At 30.3% G+C, this 21,578-nt stretch overlaps 1 protein-coding gene across 6 annotated transcripts in view; it reads left to right on the top strand.

Annotated features, from left to right (window-relative positions):
* Window positions 1–21,578, top strand: part of LOC140052093 (protein phosphatase 3 catalytic subunit alpha-like) — a 51,890-nt gene that overhangs the window by 25,189 nt on the left and 5,123 nt on the right. Inside the window, exons 8-15 of one of the 6 annotated variants that reach the window (XM_072097492.1) lie at window positions 2,252–2,346; window positions 2,850–2,975; window positions 9,624–9,695; window positions 11,131–11,163; window positions 15,122–15,142; window positions 18,480–18,564; window positions 19,187–19,284; window positions 21,324–21,569. In XM_072097492.1, the coding sequence (XP_071953593.1) occupies window positions 2,252–2,346; window positions 2,850–2,975; window positions 9,624–9,695; window positions 11,131–11,163; window positions 15,122–15,142; window positions 18,480–18,564; window positions 19,187–19,284; window positions 21,324–21,451 (658 nt within the window). In that variant the 3' untranslated portion in view covers window positions 21,452–21,569. Of the gene's footprint in view, window positions 1–2,251; window positions 2,347–2,849; window positions 2,976–9,623; window positions 9,696–11,130; window positions 11,164–15,121; window positions 15,143–18,479; window positions 18,565–19,186; window positions 19,285–21,323; window positions 21,570–21,578 lie in introns of those variants that run through there. The other 5 variants (XM_072097493.1, XM_072097495.1, XM_072097494.1 and 2 more) reach the window with 5 other exon arrangements.

The following is a 21,578-nucleotide window of genomic DNA, read 5'->3' as shown; positions in this document are numbered from 1 at the left end:
TGTAACTAAGGTATTCATGTTGTTCAGATGTGTTTCCTCCTGGCTGGCAAGTGTCATTATCAGTCTACTTCTTGTTGTCTTGACCCTTGAAGGCAACTGTATTGGATCAAATTTCCCCCTCCCCATGTTGCCAGCATTTACAACAGTGACATGTTGAGTAATTTTATCTGGTGTTTCCAGGTTAAATGGGTTCATTTAATAAATCATTATCACTATACTTCTTTCACCTATTACTTGCACTTTGATGTGAAACCAGCAACCTTTTCTATTGCCATCTACCAATACCATCTAAATACTGATACTCTTGTTTGACGTTTACAATGTAAATAGAGTTCAGTTACCATCATTAAACCAATTGCCTTCTCAATTATCAATTAAACATGTTTAGTAAAGGGTAGTTTACTTTTTTTTTTAAATGTTTATTGTGCTATGCTCATTCTACCGATGACAGAAAATTGGTTGGGGTTATTGTCAGTGGAAGTTATACCTGACAAGACAAGGCCTTATTTGACAGAATTGTTACTATATTAAATACACTCATACGACAAACTGCTTTTTCAGAGGTGACTATTAGTATTAAGCAAGCCTATTTTAGCAGTCACATACCGCAAACCTTAAAATAAACTTATCCTATGCTATCTTTATTCTTAATAATATATTACTAAATTCAAACCTAAATTCAAACAATATAACTTTCCTTTAATATTTTCTATACTACTATTATACTTTAAATTATTTTTATGCTAGTGTAATATGTACTGTACACAACAATATAAACTAGTAATGTTGATCAGTGCAATTATAAATCAACACACACTGTAGTTGATCCCTAATCAATCGTCCGTTTGCTTTTACTATTTGTGAACATATTTCTTTAATTTCTACTTTATAATATTATCTACAGTAGGGTTTTTGAAACATAATATTACGGAATTCTAGTACAATACTTGCAATTCACCATCATATTATTTTAATTTATAAATCGTTTTTTGGACTTGAAATGGGTTTTGTCTGTTCATGAATTATACCACGGATGAGGCAAAATAAGATTATTTTTTTTTGCATCCTCTCCATGGTCAATTTTTTAAGCAATGGTTTTTTTCACTACAATATTCAAAAGCTATATTTTATCCTTTTTTTATACTATAGTAAATAATAATAAAAAATATTACAAATTTATGATTTTATTATGAAATAAAATAACTTTATGATTTATAATTAAAATAAATTTTTGCTCATTGTTTTTATATGTGTGTAGTATAGTTAATAAACTAAATTGCAGATATTTAATGAGATATATATTATGAGGTAAATTATGCTAAAAAGTTTTATTTAAAAATGTAAACATATTAAACTTAAAGTGAATTCTGCATTTTAAAATTAAAATATCTTATCTTGTGATTAAATATATATATTTCCTTCTTGAAGGCATAATTTAACAATCAGCTCTATGCTCTTGCAAATCAAACTAATTCAATTTTAAATTCATTATATAATTTTCATGCCAGCTATTTTAGTCTCAAACACAATAAAAGTTTCAAATAAATGATCCAAAATTCATTCATCATAATGTTTTCTAATTGTGCCACTCTATTTCAAGCTCATACAATTGCAATTTGATGAGCAGGCAGTTTTATTTTTATAAATTCCATAATACTAGATAGTTTGTGTCTCATGATATCATGTAATGATATTCAAACTCAGTTTTACTGTTTATGAATTGATTAAAGCAGATCGTTGTATTTTATGTTCTTGATATTGAAATTGATTTTTCATTAGGACAGAAATTGTTGTATTAAAGTTTAACAATGAAGATGATATTTTGATATTGGGAAACATTAATATTCCTGTCCTTGTGGATTATATATTGTTTTAGTAAATTTCTCTTTTTCAAGTAGCTTTTGTGTATATGGTTAATCAACCGACATCACAAATCACTTTTCTACTACTAATAGTCATTACAATTAAATTTTAATTAATTTAATCAGACCCTTTAAGTAGTAAGGTACCGTAACAGTCTATGTTCCCCAAGTCCAAAAGTTTCTACAAATGCCCAAAAATTTCTACAAATGCCCAAAAATCTCCACAAAGAACCTCAATAAAATCATGTTTATGTCTTTTATATATATTATAATTCACATTTTTGCAAAATTCTGATGTTTGTGGTTACACAGTAGTACTTATTTTAAACTGATGTATAATGTGTTTTATTTCATTTTACTTTTATTTTACTTGTGTTTTTTTGTTTCAGATATCGAATGTATAGGAAGAGTCAAACTACAGGATTCCCTGTTTTAATCACTCTTTTTTCTGCACCAAATTATTTGGATGTTTACAACAATAAAGGTACTGTAATGTTTATTTTGAGGTAGGTACTGTACGTAGAAATACTTCATTAGCCAGTCAGGGATATATCTAGAGAAGTCTGGAGATTCGTGTCACAATGCTGGTGGGAGGGTGGGGATAAAAGCAGGGTTGCCTAACCCAAACTTAAGCCTAGCAAAAATCTTTGAAGGTAGTATTTGCCGTCCTTGAAATTTCTCGTTTATGTAGAACAATTTTGTGTAATGATTATCTTGTGAAACGATTGTTACATCTATAAAGTTGCCAGTCAATTTTGATTAATGTCACTCTTATGTAAAAGAATAAGTGTTTGCATAAAATGAATATGTCTTGTCTTTATCGTACATCTGCCTTATATCATAACAATCTGAAGGTAGCCAAACCGTCTCTTGTAACGGATTTCTAGACTTCTCAATCTACTGTTCTTTTTTTTTCTTACTTTATCATAATGTGATATTTCAATATAATTTCATATGGATTATATTTAACACTGATTATTTTTGCAGCTGCTGTATTAAAATACGAAAACAATGTTATGAATATTCGACAATTCAATTGTTCACCGCATCCCTATTGGCTACCAAACTTTATGGATGTTTTTACATGGTCTTTACCGTTTGTTGGCGAGAAAGGTATGTTTTTATTTTACATTATTGCATAAAATTGATAATAATTTTGTTTTGTTTTAGGACTCAAGAAAAGTAAATTTTTTCTTTAACCGGTTTAATGCAATGTTTAGGTTATCCCCCACTGAAAAGAAAGTGCTTAATTTCAACAAGCTCGTGTAACACAAATAAAACCACCACACTTATGAAACATAGTGGAAACTATAGATCGATAACTATTGGAATGTATGATAAATAGAAATTTTTTCCTGCTCCTGGCCTTTAAAATATGTAGTAACTGCCGTAAAATAATGTTGACATGGTCCCTAATTGTATCATTGTCCGTATAAGAATCACCCTTTTTTTTTTTTCCAGATATTCTTTTGTCTCCCTTTTCCGTTATTTCTTGCCATCTTCATTTTCATTGATCTTGTTAACACGTATGATTAATGCTATGAATATTGACAATGACACCGTACAACCTGGCCTTGTTTCATTCTTAATTCTCTCATGTTGTCAACGATCGCAATGACATCTGTCACATGATATCAAACTGTTATTTTTAAATTGTAAAATGCGGAGAAATGTAATAATTTGTAATCATGTTTTGGTTATTTTAATATGCAAAATTTGGGCATATTGGTGGTGGAAAGGTTGTCTGTTATTAGGTCTTTAGTTGATACTATAATAATACATTGCAGTGTTGTGAATATTTAGTGTTTAGGTAATTTAAAAAGTTTAAAAGTAACAAAGTAATCCAAAAATTGTGGGTTTATAATGTCCTGATTTTGTTAATATTACAAATTTCTAATATTTCTAATGATTGGTACAAAACATTAAATACCATTTTCCACACATAGTTTGATAAATGTTAATGTTAAATATTATGAACAAATGTTAAATTGATATTTAATAAATGATATTTTTCACACATTATAATTTGAAATGTATATTATTCATAATAAATAATAATAAATACTTTATTTTAACACGGAAAAGCTTGTGTCACCATAAAGGTGTTCTTCAATGATTATAATAAAAATGTTCATTTTTAATGCTGCTGTTAAAAAATAACATGGTTTGATAATTTCCACACATTATGGTTTGCCATTTCCTAATTATGTTACGATTATAATGTAATTATAATACTGTAGTACAGTAATTCAAACTTAATAATTTCTGATGTTGTAGTTTTCCTGGATAGGAAATGTACCATTTAAACTGTCATGCATGTGAATGTCATGATTTGAAATTTACAAAACATCTGTGGTTCATGAAATTTGGTAGTTAAGGGATTATGTCAAAATTATTGTAAACTACAGTTTCTACTATAATAAAGCTGGTTTTTTTTATAACGGCAATAAAATATTATTTTCGTTAGTTTCAATGTAGAATGAATGTAATACCAAATTTGATTACCCAAAAAGAGGCTTGATAATCGCAAAAAGAAATAGATTAAACAAACTATAGTAGCTGCAGTAGAATCAGTTTTATCTAAAATGTTATCAACAGATGCATTTTTGAATAATAATCAATTTTGTTCAGAGGCAAGATGGTAATTCAAAACATACAGGTAGTTCCTATCTTCAAACTACTATTGGTTTTATAGCATAGTCTATAGATGTACAAACTAAACATTCTAATAGCTTGTTTTTTGGGTTTTTTTTTTTTAAGAGAGAGAGAGGGGGGGTTGTGGAACGGACCCCTTTTGTTAAGCTCTGTCTACACTATCAAACTAGTTCGACAAAAAACGTGTGATGTGCCCAAATATGGTAGTGATATGACATCACCATGTCCATATATTATTGGCACATCACATTTTTTAGTCACTTCAAATTTGATATTGTAGACAGAGCTTTAGACATGTTAAACCCATCCGTATAACCTTTCTTGAAGGGAGAGAAATTATTCATCGCCTCCGTGCATTTAAAGTTTGTAATTTCTAATGAGAAAAAGTATCTCCTGTGTTAAATGAGGCAAATCTGATTATGCAGTTACTAAAATCAAAAGCATACATTTCGGTTATACAACATAACCTTCATTTGCAAAAAAAAAACCATTAAGTAAACTGTAAAACAAAGGAAATATATATGTTTTAACTCTACAGTCAACAGTCTATAGCAAACACTTCTACAGTATTCCGACACTATAAAGTTAAATGTGTACGCATAAAATTTGTGTCGAGAATAACATTTAATGGCACATGCAATGTGAAGTATGTGTTATCAATATGTTTGATATGGTAAAGCATGTTATTACATTTCTATGCATTCTGAAATTTAGGTATTAATATTGCTGCTGAAACATAATGTATCTATGTTGAAATATGACCAACTCCAGGGTTGTAGCTAAGAATTGTTGAGGGTGGAAAAAAAAATTGTGAGGGTGGTTTTTTACTAAGCTTACGAGCGAAGCGAGGAACTTAGGCTGGGGGCCAGGGGGCCGCCAAGGGCCCCCGGTCGGGGTTCAAAAAAAAATTTGCTATATTGACCTTTATAAGACTCATTTTAATGATGGTTTATATGTGTAATTTTTTACATTTTTTTTTATTAATAATATTATCATTGTTCAGGTGAATGATTTTAATAAAGCAAAACATTACTTTTACCATGGACGTAATTATACGTACCTCCCGGTTTATACCTCCATGCTTTGACAGTGTAAGTGTAGGCCTACCATTTGGACCTAAACATAACTGCCTTTGTGGTTAACTTGCCCCTGAAGAACGCCTAGGCCTAGCTAGCTTGCATGAATTAAATAAATTTGTTCGATTTAGCCGAGAATATTTTTTCAAGATAAAAACCTCTTATTGATATTCATGCCGCACAACAACCACGTAGAAAAACATCACGATGTACTTACATGAACGAACGTACATTTCGCCAGGTCTGCGGCCTGGGCGATGAATGATCTAGGCTATCATCCGAGCCATACTACAGTATACTCGCGCTAATGATGTAATTCACAAAATAAAAAATAATAACAGTACAAGATATATAGTATGTTTCAATTCAATGTTTTTTAATAAATACACGTAGTCGGGAAGTTACTCCACAAAGCAGTCGGCGTGGAACGGTTGATTAGCCTACAGTTTAATTCGCCGGTTTTTTTAAATATTCTCCATGATTCATTCATACAGCAGAGGAGATAAGAAAATCGCGCACAGCATGCAAAGCTAGCAGCAAGCTGCATGCTAGGTTGTGATGTTCACTCAAGTGGAACTTGAGCGTACCGTCCAATCAGCATTAAGTACATGACAGTTCTGCTTGGTTGATTTTCAAAGCTGTGTGTTTTGTGCTAGGCTAGCTGCATTGTGCGATGTGAGCTTGTGTTAGCTAGAATATGCCCGATATTTCGCGGAAAAAAAAGGAATTTAGGGTGGGCGGACAGGTACGTCTGACGCTGGGCGGAAGGCCTTAAAATTAGCTTTAGACTGGGCGGGAGGCTTTTAGGCAGGGCGGCCCCGCCCGGCTCCGCCCTGCACAATTACATCCCTGCAACTCAGTATGTCACTGTTGAAAATATATTAATCATGTTTTTTACTAGAAAATTTAAGACTTTAAAGGTTATATTGAATATGATATTTTAATGTCAAATAAACCTTTCGAAAAAAATTAATCATTTAAAAACCTGATAAAACCATAAATTTAAATAAAAGGAGAAAAATAGTCTTAGGGCCTGTTTCTATAGAGCAGAGAATACGGTTTTGAATACCGTTCTTTTCAAGAACCGTTTTTTCTTGCCAGCAGAAATGGGTCCCCACAAAAAACCACAAAAAAGAACCGATCTTAAAAACGGTTTCAAAAACCCAAATTGATTGCGGTCTCGATCGCAAAGAACCGTTCTGAAACCGGTTTCCGCGGAGCAATTTTTAGCTGCAACACAATCGCGGTCTCAATTTGACCCCAAAAACTGAACTCTGCAGTCTGCTGCACTGGGACAATTGCGGTCAACTCGCAGTCAAACCCCCGCGATAGGACCTAGGCCTAAGTCATTTTTATTTCTCTGGATAGTGAGTATTTTATTTAACTAAAAATTGTTGACCGATGCCATTACGAGGTTCGTAAAAAATATGTGAAGGGAAGAAGATGAGGGGACTTGTCGGGAGTCGGAAGAAAGACTCGCGTAGGCCTACATGTTTTTAAGAATATTGTAAAGCGTGTGAAAGCTAGACGAGTTCAACTTGATAATATCAGAGGGTGCGACGTACCTATACTTTAACCAAGGACCACAATAACGTTTCAGGTTATAATTCCCCCTTCTATGATGAAATGGATGCTATTTCTTGGGGATCGCGCTATGCGAAAAAAAGTAAACATGACCTCGATCCAATCGCGCTTCCGCCTAACGAACTGCATTGTGGTGTATATAATGACGTCATTCATAACGAACACACATGGACGGAACCGGTTTTATTGGAGTAAAAATTGAGCTGCAACGCGATCTTTATTTATAAACAACAGCCGAAACCGGTTTCCAAAAAAACGTTTTTTTTTTTATTTTTCAATAGAAACAGGCCCTTAAACCGGAAAACCAACAGGGTAGTTCAAGTTAATATATTTAGGAGTTACTGTAAGTGCTAGGGTATGTGCCGTCAGCAGAAAGATAATGCTGGATGTTTATTGTCGCTAGACATGATACACTATTGGGTGTTATCAGTCATTATAGAAGATGACGCCTCTGGCTGGAATTGATTTGTTGATTCTAAAAATACCATTATTTGGTTATGCAAATACAGTAGGAAATTGAATGGTCAGTCTTGTAATCTTTGCTAAAAACTGTGTTTGTCTTGTTACCAGTTCTGTGAGTTTCCTCTTGTTTTCATCTGCTTATAGGGCTAGAAATTTCCTTTTTTTTTTATCCATTAGTAAGAACCTTTGCTAGTAAAAAGACAACCCCATAGGCAAATCCAAATTAATTATTAATTAATTAATTAATTACATTAATTATCATTAATATGTACAATTCTAACTTTCGACTATAACTTTTTGCTGTAAATTTAATTGGTTATCCGCACTTAGCGGATATACCCTTGTTATTGTCGGGATCTCTTTTTTTTTTCTATCTTACTCTTATTTCTTTTCAAGAATTTTGTTGCATGTGTATCTCTAATTTTTGTGGACATAACATCATATAACTTTGTCAGAAGATTGACCTTAAACCATTCAAAGTGACGAATTCAAATCTAGTTTTGAATTTTAATTGTTTTAACAGTATTTTAACATAGACCTATAAATAGTATTTTAACATTGCCTTTTGCAATTTTATTTATTTTTCTTTGTTGTTTTATTGTCTTTTATGCCAAGCAAAACATATTTCCATTTTAAAGTGGACTAATAACATTTCTTCAATCTTGAATTTCAAAATTGACAATGGAAAAAATAAAAAATTAGGTTCCTTTCAGCGCTTCCTTTTACTATTTTAGTACCTTTGTTAGATTTGTTTTTACAACCAGCAAACATAAGCTACTTTTGAAATTATTAACTAGCAATTTTTACAAATCTGCTAGCAAATTGCTAATTTTCTATGGTGAATTTCAACATTAAGATTTGGTTTGGAAAATGTGGTTTTAACGTAATGATTTTAACTAATCTCTTTAGCATATGTTTAATTATATTGAATTTTCTCATTTCAATACAACATTTGAGCCTTGCAAAAATATTTTAAAATACAAATAAACTAGATATATTGTAGAAAAGAACAATGTTCAAATTAATTTACTCACAAAATGATTTCAGTGCTTAGGAAAAAAATGTACATTTGCTGTTATAAATTTACTTTATGTTTTGTCAATAATATATTGACAATAGCATTTAATTTGCCATTTTGATGAATTATAGTATATTAATCCATATATTATTTTTCATATTTTTTGTTATAAATTTACTAATTGCAATCTCCAATTATTTCCAAGTCTTAAATTTGAAGTATTTTTAGGATAATTAATTATGCGCACATTTGGCTCACCATTTTGCAATTACCGGTACTATTAAAGTGTGCATACCAATATGACCGTGTTTTTATTAATTTACCTTCACTATAATACAAACTTATACTCATTACATGAGGTAAATTGGTCTTTTTAGCTGTGTAATATCTAACCTTTAATTTTATCTTATTCATCATCATGTATGTACCACAGAGATAAACCTTGGATGATAATAATGTACGCCAACGCGTTCTTTAATATGCTTTATAACGAGATTTCTACAGCTTTTTATCTCATCCCAAGGTAAATTTATTGAAAGTATGGGCTCTTCCTATTCCATGAATTATGCTGATTAGTCTCCAACCATGAAGATGTTTGGAATTTAATCTAACAGTAATAATCTAATTAATTATAAATTTCACTGAAGTTCACTTCAAGGTCATGTGATATGTAAGGTCAATATCAAGGTTAAAGGTTATTTTATCTTGTATACATTTTAAGATAACTATAAATAAAGATGTACTGTAATAAATGTCATTGTACTTTTATTCTTTAAAATTTAATCTTGTGCTAAATTTGAATTGTTGGATTAAATGTAAATTCTACGCCTTAGAAAATGAATACATCAAAAATTGTTTTTTTTTTTTTTTGCATTTGATTAATTGTTATGTATATGTTTTTTTTAACCTCGCACATGGACATTAACTGATCATGATTTTCTTTATTTTTTCTCCCTTTTTGTATAGTTACTGAAATGTTGGTTAATATCTTAAATATTTGTTCAGATGACGAGCTTGGAGATGGTGAAGATGATGAAGGTAAGATGTACAACATGAAAATATGGGAAGATTTATTAACAGTAATCAAATATAATCAAAATCATAAATCAAAAAAAAAAAAAAATATTGCATACAAACTAAATTACTAGATATTTTCTACAGAATTAACAATTATTAAGATAATTTTTTAATATCATCTCCCATCAAAGCTAATATCAATATCACATCATGAATTGACGAATAATTATTTACTCGATTTAAAAATGAAAAACGTGTGTGCATAGTTTTTGAAGTAGCAAAGTGAACAGGATTGTTGTTGTGCAAACTCTAGCCTTGTATGCATATTGCATGAGTTTAGGATCGGACAAACTCGATATATATCAAGTATACAACATCCTTCTCTGCTATTGTCAATATTACACCGTATAATCAAATCACAATGTTCAACAAAAATTACCATAGACTAAACATTTATTTTTGCACTAATTTAAAGTGAAATCAAATACTACTAAATTGTGATGATATACATAATAGTTTTTAAGAGAATCGTAGATAAATATAGAATGTAAATTTATTATTTTAATAAATTTTTATTATAATATAAATTATATTCTACATGCCATTATAGAGATATATCTCTGTGATCTCACATACAACAAAATTGACACCTAATCTAAAATGTAAGTTATTTAAAATGCACAAGCATCCCCCGCAATTTGAAGAGTGTTAATACACTTGCGTGATGCTCCTTACTATCTTCTAATTAAGTATTTATAACTGACAACCACTGACACTTTTGGTTTAATTTAAAGATGTATCGTCCCCCAAAAACAGGAAAAATGAAGATTAATTAAATCGGACTTTGAATAGGTTATTTTGTAATTCTAATAAAACTTCCATAGAAAAAAAAACAAAATGTTTTCCCTTGTAAAATGACAAAACAAATGGTTAAATTCAACCAAAAATCCATTGGCTGGCAGCCAATTTAACTATTTTTTGCTTTAAATTACAGTCTTTTCCCGAAAAAAAAATTTAAATAATTATTTTTTTCAGCCGACAATACATCTTTAACTGTCATTATATTCTTATTCTTCATGGCCAAAATCATACAAAACAACAAATACCACAAAGTAAGTTGGCAGGAGACAAAAGTGAAGTGCTTGTGTTTGCAGAAACCATGGAGGAAAAAATTATTTATTTTTTTACTCCATTCCCTAACTACCTGTGTATACATTGTGTATCATTAAATTCAGTTACAAAATACATAAAAACAATTATTGTTAGCATAATACTATTTAATACAATTTTCAGTTCAGTTTTATTTCAGATTTAGACAAAATATTAAAAACTGTTGCTTCATTTATTATTACTTGTGATTAACCTTATTTATCTGTTTTTTCGCTTGAAAGTTTTCTTCCTCAGCTTTTCATTCATTACTCATAATTTATTTTCTATTCACCTTTTTCTTTCCAAGCCTGTAAACGTGTGGTTACGTACGAACGACCAAGTAAGATCACGCTAAAAGCAAATGGCGTGCGTGTGTGTGTGCGTTTAGGATCTATGTATTGCTGTGCATTGTTGCAACATGTCGTCGTGTGTTTTTATTAATAGCAATAACGTGTGTCTATAACCCTATAGTTGTTTGACATGCACACATTGACTTAGAATAAATATTAGATATTTTTTCCTGTGTTTCCACGCCTGATTATGTATAGCATTTCCAATAACATAAAAACCTTATAATTATATTTGAAATGTGTATTGATTTAGACTAGAGACGATTAAGACCCAGTTTCTGTTGTTAGATCATTGTGTAGGTTAGTACATACATTCAGTCATGCTGTTATATTAAACTACTTTCTTGTTAACCTTGCATATTTACATTGGCAATGTTATGTACTTTAATTCAACAATATCCATTCACTTTTCAAAATGAATTGTTTTTTATAGTTTGCTTGAAAGTCATATAAAAGGCTGCCATAGAAAATAGTATAGAGATCCAATCTCAAAGCATTATGTGGCAATTACCTATAATTTTATTCACAATAATAGTATCACTATAAGTAAACGTAAATAATGATTATGGTCCTGTTTCTGCTGAGAAAAAAGAATAAATTACTCCTAATATCTTGGCAGCAGAAACTGGAAAAATGTTTAATAAACGGTTTTAACATGAAAATAACGGTTGAAATACGATTGGGGGTTAGAACGTCATTTAACTGGTTTATCGCTTTGCAACTTTCAACTGCAACACAAAATACTGTTTATTTGTTCTGTAGGATCTTGTACGTTTGACCACCTGGTCGCATTGCAGTTTTTGTAATGTTGACGTTTTTATCAACGACCAATCACTAATTTAACCTTCATTTTATTTTTGAAATAAATGGTTTAAATAAACAGCAGACATACCCTAAACGATAAATATTACCTATACAAAATTTCTTTCTAACATACTTAATAAATGTAAACTCGTTTAAAAGAAATTTTATTTAAAAATTTTTAGAAAAATAGTTTTATTTTATGATATCGGTTTATATAAAATTTTATTTTGTCTGAGAGAATTAAATCATTCATACAAATACAAGGAAAAAAATCATAAATATTCGTGAATAATATACATTTCTCAAAATATAGACTTGGATTTTAACTAAATTTTGATGCGATCAATGCCTAGTTAAATTCTGTCCAGTCAAGCATAAAATAGTAGACTTGACATTGTACATGGAATAGATGCTAAAAGAATCGATGATGCATGATGATGAAATGATGAAAAGCTTTTGAGTTGTAATTTGCATCGCAACAGATACACATTACATTAACATTGATATTATACATCGTATTGTTGAATAGTAAATTTTTAGAAGCAATAAAATCTCTAGTAATCTTAGCGTAGTTTATAATTGGTTTTTAGGAAGCTTGTCGAGATAATATTGAATGTTTGAAATCCAAAATGTCTATAATTTTCTTGAAATAAATTAGCGTTTCGTAATGAATTGAATATTGATTATTATAAATAATCAATAAGTAAGCACAATTATTCAATAATGATAACTAAACCAGAGAAAATAAATAAACAAAATGATAAAAATAATATATTTATTCAGAATTGCATAATTTTGCATTAAATTATTACAGAGTTAATGCTTGCTATATGTTAAGTATCCATTTATATTCCTAGATGTAATGTTTACAAATAATGAAACAAAATAATAATAAATTTGAATATTATTATAATTATTATTAAAATTATTAGTCATTGCCCTATAAAGTGCCCATTTATACTCCTGATTGGAAATAGAAGTTATTAATGATATTCAGTGTTAACATTTGAATAGCAGTTTCATTATCAGGTGTAGCAACAAAAATTTAAGTAAAAAAATTTTAAAAATCTTTTCATACATAAAAAAAATACGTAAAACCCTTTTTAATCAATATCTGTTGCTTCATGTTTTGTTATTAGCTAGCTTCAAATTTAAAAGTTTTTCACTAGATGAGTATTTCTACAGCTTAACATTACAGCTTGAACAAAATAACTAATATAAAATACAGTGTTTCTGTGCAAAATTGTGAAAAACCTGACAAGAGGTTGCTTTAGCTTCCAAAAATGGAAAAAAAAACTATATAAGTCCAAAAAGCTGAATTTGTTGCTTCAAACTATATATAATCATGGAGAAATAAGTTAGGACTTATTTCTCTGTGATATAGTATATTCATATTATGACTGTGGTGATAAACTACTGTATTAAGCTTGGCTAAAAAAGTGTGTTCCACTGTTATATCAAGTGGGAAATAATTTTCAATAACAATGCTTAAACATATAAACCAGTATGCTACAGAAATAAGACCAAAATTATAAAATCTGAGCATTTTATTCTATAGGACTTGCTTACCTTCAGTTTTTACTATCGATTTCTATGTTAATATTATGCTTTGGCTTCTAAACCAACTGCCAGTGCTAAACCTTTCTACTGTAAAGATGCCATTATTTACCTCTTTGCTGGGTGAAGTATCTCTATACTGTTATTCAATAATCTTAATATATTCTTTACATATTTCAAAAACTTTTTTAAGAGTGCTGTGAGTTATAAGCTAAACACTATATAAAAAGTACTATTGTGTTTTAACTTAACATGCAATGTCCAGAGGTTGTTAGTGTTAGGCATTGAACATCTTCTATTTTATTATAACTGATAATTATTACCCTTAGAATTGATCAAATAAAATTAAAAATTTAAAAAATATAGTCAAAACTACTTTTAAATTAAATTTAAAATAAGCAGGAAAAATCCAAATTACCAAAAAAATATACCATATTTTAATTTTATAAACAAAATGGATGTTATTTCAACTTAACACCCTACATAATTTGTAAACAAACTTTCCTAAACCAAAAACAATATAGTTAATCACCATACACAAAATGCAAATCATGACAATGTATAAAGGCTGTAGAGAACTGAAATGTCATTGCATCGTTCATATGCAACCCGAGACGCCTTCAAACCATCGTTACTGATCACATGATTTGCTTTTCTACTTTGGTTGCGTTAACAGTAATTGTCCCCTCATATACCTTACATTCTACGTAGTTTAGAATCCGAGTCATAGCGTGAATGGTTTATATATTTCATTCAGACTAGTTTTTAACATCACTATTCTCCATCTAAAGTATTATTAGAAGTTACCTATTCCCCTACTAGTATGCTTAGAAGAATTCACCTCCAAACCAAGTATCCTTAGAAGAGTTGACCCAATGCATGATCGACCACTGAGGCATGTCTAGTTAGAATGTATCCCAGAGTGTATATCCTACATACATTATTGGAATTTAATATTGGTGTGATTTATATAGTAATGTAGTGATACAGCCAATGTTGAAGCATAATTGCTTCAGATGATTATATTTGGTTTTAAAACTTTATCTAGTAGGTTGAATTAAAATTAAACAATTGTTTTATTATTTGAAAATTCTCCATAATAATCCCCACTAGTATATTTGCTGTTGTACTATAATGATTAATAGTACCTCAGTATGTACTGTATCAATATAATTATAAGTGATATATATAAAGATTATAGCACCTTTCATAAAAGTCCAATTAACATAGTCATTAATGTGAACTTTAAAGGCCATCATGGCATCAATATATGTAACGCTATAGATTTCTAAAAAATAACAACTAAAGCTCTGTCTACACTATCAAACTTTATGTGACCAAAAAAAATGTGATGTGCCCATATATGGTGATATCGCTACCATATTTGAGCACATCAAACTTCTTTGTTCAAACTAATTTGATAGTGTAGACAAAGCTTAAGAAAAGGGTTTAAATTATATTTAATGTAAAATATCCAATCATTCAGTGCTGAATACAATTCTGTGCACATAGTTTTTCTACACTTTTTTTTTATTTGTGTTTTTTTTTTCTCTAATTATCATGTTTCGTTCATTTTTTTCACTTCAGCTGAAGACAGTAATGGTAATGGTGAGTGTTCCGGGTTTATAAGTTTCCGTCAACAATGATATAAGAAATACAGAAAACTTTTTCTTCATTTAATAACTATTTATTATCTAAATCGACTATTTTAAAATTTCACAATGCTTGAAATTAATTGTATTAAATTAGCTAAAGTGCCGTTTTAGAAATTCGTAATATGTACCAATTACTCTTAAATGGAATTTACACGCTAATTCTGCCTGTATTTCTGAATTGATTACAAATAAATTATTGTGGTAATAACTAATTTTGTTTGCTATTTTGAATGAACTTAATAGACTACCCTGGGAAAATTAATAGTCAAAAAAACGTTTGTCAAATAATTAATTAACCTATTATATCATTATTTTATACTTTGATGTATCATATTATATGTAATATTTTACATAAAAATACATTTTTAAACATTAAATATCAATTGAAAAACTATTAATCATCAAAATAGAGAAATCTAAATATAATTCTGATTATTAAAAAAAAGGTTGCAGTTTTTTTCTCTCATTTATTACCATTTGGGCCAAATTATTCTGACAAAATCTTAATCAGCAACATTATTTATGAGATAATAATTCAATATGTTTTCCAGTACAAAGATAAGAAGGCTTTAAAAGAGTACTTTATGAAACAGAGGTCATACAATCGTACAGCTACTTAATGCCAGTGGGCAAAATAAAATGTATCATTATCTTTATTGTAGGGAATCGGCACAGCAAATTATTATTAAGTCCCATGCTGGCCATTCTCAGCATTTTGATATATAGCCCATTGCATTGCTAACATTACATGTAAAATACCTAATTGCACCCACCTATCCTTGTTTTGAATAAGGCATGTCATAAACAATGAGTATTACACAAACAAAATGTTAATTTCCGACAGGAATATGCTTAATTTCTTAAGTGAATTTTAATGTTTCTGAAAAGAAAAGACTAATAATAATTTCTACAAATATTTTATATTTATAAAAAAAATGAAGAAATGTTATTTTGTATTTCTTGATCATTTTGTAGAACGCTAGATGTACTGCACTATGTATATATCACTAAATACTGTATTACAATATTTATCTTTATCTTGTTTATTTATTCCGTCTTTTTGTGGTAGTATAAAATTCTTCCCTTGTATGTACATAGAGTTATAAAAATACTAGAGACTACAACAATTCTGGATTCAGACAGTCCTTTGTATGACAAGAATTCATGCTAAACTGGAGGTGAATTTAATATTTCATACCACCATACAGTATACGCAATATAAAAAATTGTATTTGTTGGAAAACAAGACAGATATCATGAACCAGCCTAAGACATGTTCAGTGTGGGCATGTTGATTGTGCTTAGCTCTGTCTACTCTATCAAACTTTATGTGACAACAAAACGTGATGTGCCTATATGGCCATGATGATGTCATACCACTACCATATTTGAGCACTAAAACACTTTTTTGTCGCATAAACTGTGATATTGTAGACAGTGCTTTAGACAGTAATATCTCTCTGGTATTTTATATTATACTGGGACTGGTAAATTGCAAATAATTTAGAAAGCTTATTAATTAAGGAATAAGGCTATCCAAACTAAACTTGCATTTCAGCTTTAAATTGGGAATTTACTAATATCTAGAAACATGTGGTTTCTATATTATATATCAATCATAGTGTGGAATACTCATGTATTTTATAATAACTCTATGTAATAGTGATGTCCCTTGCAAATTCAACCTTCCCGGAGTAGAACCTGTATCTCCTTTTAGATGTAAAGTATTTGTTTGATTGGTTATTGATTGATCGCTTATTGATCGATTATTTATGTGAATAAAAACGCTGAATTATATAGTTTTGCTTTAATAATTGAAATATCTGAATCGTTGTAAACCGATCCGTACTGTTAACCTGTACATTTTGCGTGCATGTTATTGTTACTAAATCATTTTTATGATTTCAAGTACTATTGTTTTTCGGCAAAAGGTAGTTTAATTCAGAAAGTATAGACAATGAAGTTGATGTGGGTATTTATAAGGTATATATATTCAATGCTGTTTTTTGTTGTCGATTGCTGTGTTTAACGCACCTTTTCACAATGGTGTTTCAACTCACATTGATTTAAAATGCAACTGATTCCGAAGGTCATGATGAACTAGCACGAAGTCACTGCACATTTTTAACATTATTGTTGATCTCTAACGTAAAGTAATTAATACACATTTTAATTGTGTCGTTGAAAATTGTGTTGATTACTTATCTCTGGAAATTGTGTTTGGGAAGACTCTAATTAGACACCATATGTCTGCAGGGGCGTATTCAAGGGGAGTCCCAGCCAGCCCGGGCCGCCTCTAAATTTCACAAATTGTAATGCAAAAGATAGGACATCAGTTCAGCACTTAATTTCATTATTTTAAGGCCCTACTTCAAAATCCTGGATCCGCCACTGTTCCGAGGCTATCTCTCCAAGGTCTTCTGACGGACTTACTGGGCAGTAAGGTTAATTTTACTGATTAACAACAATGATGTCGGTAACCTTTTTGGATTTCAATTGAGATATAAAATAATTATTAAGGAAAACGCAGCTTAATCAAAACAAAAAAGCTTGAGAACAATGTGATGTCAATCTTTCAGATAACACTATTCTTTTTTCAGGGCTATTTTATTAATATACTATTCTTTATCAAGGCTAATAATAGAAAATATAATGACAATATAGCATGGAGGAATTAGTTAACCTAATTCATCCATGAATATAGCTGCTTTTAAGTGGCCAAATCAGTTAATGAAAGACCACTTACTATTTAGAAATAGTTTTGGTGGTAGGAAATGTGTCTAGACATGCCATTTGAAAATCTTTGTGTTAAGGCGAATTAAAATATCCTATGTTAATCTTATGTGCGTAATGCGCCTATTAAAGTGCAGAGCTGGTCTTGATTGCTGTTTCACAGACATTATAGGATTGGACGTTTTAAATTCCAAGCAGAATATTTTCATTCATTTTTATTTTGGAATGATATAGAATTTTGTTTTGCAGATTAAATTCACAATGTTGATTTATTGTTGGATAAGCTTTGTTCCCACTTGTACACAATGCAACAGTTGCAATTGGACCAATCACAAGTAACAGATCATTGCACATATACCCTTGCATTTCATCCAAGTGGGAACCAAGCTTATGTCCTCCTAACCATCTTTTGGTGATATTTCTTATAATCATTTGTAAAAATAACAATACTACAGTATATGGTTTTTAAGGTGTTTCAATCATTAAGTTTTCAGATACCAAAATAATGTTAATAATATTACTAATTAATTTAATAATAACCTTTTATTTGTTCTCAGGGGGAACTGCAGTTGCCAGGAAAGAAATCATTAAGAATAAGATCCGTGCCATTGGCAAGATGGCTAGAGTTTTTACAGTTCTGAGGTAGGTATATGTATTGGTAAATTATGTTAACTTTGAGATAAATCGGACCAGGATGTTGTAATGTTAAAGGCCAGGTGCGGGCAAACAATTTCTAATGATCATACATTCCAATAATTATCGACCTATAGTTTCCCCTATGTTTCATATTTTTTTGGATTTTATTTGCGTTACACTTGAAAATAAGCACTTTCTTATCAGTATGGGGGGGATAGTTTAAATTACACAGTAAAATCTCTATTCATGCATTTTTAAAAACTATAAAAATAAACGGTGTGGTAAAAAATGTTATCAGATGACTAAATATAGGTAATATAACTTGAATTTTACGTTTCTGGTATTTTTTATTCAACTTCAGAGTTTTATTTTCATGCTATTGCAAAATTTATCCACCGTTTATCCACAATCTTTGTTCACCTTCTAGGGAGTCAGTAGACATGTTATTACATTAGGTTAAACTACCTAACTGAGAAAAAGTCTTCCTGAATTTTATAGCATTAACCATTATTGTTAAAATATTTAGTCAACTATGTATATGAATGTGTTTAATTGTTCAAAACTGAAATGTCATTTAAAAAAATTGTGTGTGTGAAATTCCTCATTTGGTTTATTTATCTCCTTTCAGAGAGGAAAGTGAAACCGTTCTTGTTCTCAAGGGGCTGACACCCAGTGGTATGCTGCCTACAGGGGCGCTATCTGGGGGAAAAGCTACTCTACTAAGTGGTAAGTATGTTGTAAATCAACATGTAAAATATTTCACTATTGGTAAGTTAGGTGTCGTTATGAAAACATGGGAGAGGTGGAGTGGAACTAATTGGGGATGCTTATTGAAATTCAATTTTTATTCTAATAAATTAAGGGAACTTTATTTATATAATGATAAAAAATATGTTATATATATTTGTTTAATATCCAAGTTGGATAATCGTATTAAATATGAATATAGAGTCAATATGAAACAGTAAATTCATTAAATATTCTACACATAATTTATAATATTTTGAATAGGCAAAAACTTAAACAATACTTAAGCACAGTTTAAACTAATAATAACACCTATTATTTCTAAGAACCTAAAGGTGCTTGTCTATATTCATTTTAAGATTCCTCAAATTTATGAGATAGATAAAACTCATCTTATATTCAACCTTATGAGTGAGTGGCCGAGCGGTTAAGACAGTGGAACCGTAATTACGTAGCCATAACATTAGCAGGGGTTCGAGGCTCACTCACTCCATGGTTCTGGTGGTAGAACGAGTCTTCTCGGATAAGGACTATAAACCGTAGGTCCAGTGTACACATCTAGCTCGTGTGCACTTTAAAGAACCTAATACATCTTTCGAGAAGAGTAGGGGGGTACCCCGGTGTATTAGTACATCACAGCCACTGATCACCAACTGGACCCTCTGGGAGACCAGTCTTTGACTGAAGAGGTTGGTTACCCAGTATAAATATAAATTTCAATCAATCAATTCAATCAATTGTTAATCTCTCGCTCAGAATATTCCCAGTTTCATTTCTCCATCAATTCCTTTTTATCATTTTCTAAGAAAATTGTTCTATTAAATATTATACTGTTTTACTAAGTATAGTAGAGTTAAACACCAATTACCATATAAGGTCAGTCTATCTCAATTGTGGTATACTAAATCCAAGAGAGTTGTAAGCTGTTCTTAATTGCTATGGTTTGCTTCATTCATCTAACTTTTAATTGGTGGTGTCTTTTTTTTCCTTTTAACATATTCTCTGCCATATTCACTGACAAAATTAATGGTGCGAAACAAATACATTTGAGAATTTTTTTTACGTCACAATTTTTTTTCTTTCTGCATTCAGAACTCGGGCACACTAGTTTTTACCCCTTTATTATTTAATCTCAATTTAAGCAGATTATGTGATTAATTTCACTGTCTTTGGTGGCAACCCAGTTTACGTGACGAGAATATACAAAGGCTCTACATAAGCAAAGTCTTGATACAAGTCTTTAAGAGTGGCTTTGTTCTTTGTCAGGCAAAAAGTATTGGTGCCTGATTTGAGCCCTGGGATCGGTAGGAGGGCATCTAAACCACCCTGTTTACCACTGGCAGTGAATGTGTTAAACTCATTGCATCATTTTATTAATATTTAAATTTGAATTATTAAAGTTATCTTCTTGACTCGTTAATATATTTTTTATCTAAATAATACATATTAATTTTTTTTCTACTTTTATGATATTTCTACAAACTTTATATTTCACTTTTTTATGCACTTTTTGTAGACATTTTAAGGTCAACATTTTTGGTTGATATTTCTTTTTAAATTGATGCATTGGTTATTAATTTAGATTCACACAAAATAATTGAATGTGCTATCAGAAAATGAGAGTAATGTGTATTGAACTTCATATAAAGTGCCCCCCTTATTTTCAGAGTGGTCCCAACTTAGAGAAATGAAATATCGGCTTTTAAAAATATAACTAAATGCTAAAAATAAAAGCATATTTCATTTTTTCCTTGTTGTGACCCCTGTGAACATAATATGAAACCCTTAGGTTACATAAAGTAACACAAAGCTATGAAAGAAGTTCAATCTTATTAAATATATGCCGTCTCTCTCATTTTGTGGTGGCAGGCCTTGTGGGTACTCATCACTTTTCTAATTTTAAAATCACTTTTTTTTATTCTTACTATGATAACAATTCACGCATTGTTTATTTTGATTACTATCTGCATGTGGCATTCTCGTGTTTTATCCTACACTACTTTTTATCTCTTCAACAGCTATCAGCTCTCAGAAGATTAGTGGCTTTGAAGAAGCCAAGGGTCTTGACAAGATGAATGAACGCATGCCCCCCAGGCACCCCGGTGCCAGTGGTATACCACATAACAGCATGGACAAGAACCCTTAGGTTAAAACTTATATGAAATCATGTCAACAACAATTTAGGTCAGGTTTTGCAGGAGGTGAATGGATATAGGTGTATGCATTCATTTCTGTATTACAATGTTATATCTCTGCTAATACTTCCCTCGTCA

Source organism: Antedon mediterranea, chromosome 6 (assembly GCF_964355755.1).
Source record: "Antedon mediterranea chromosome 6, ecAntMedi1.1, whole genome shotgun sequence".
NCBI lineage: Eukaryota > Metazoa > Echinodermata > Crinoidea > Comatulida > Antedonidae > Antedon > Antedon mediterranea.
Note: the sequence above shows the minus strand (reverse complement) of the source record. Positions and strands in the feature narration are given on the sequence as shown.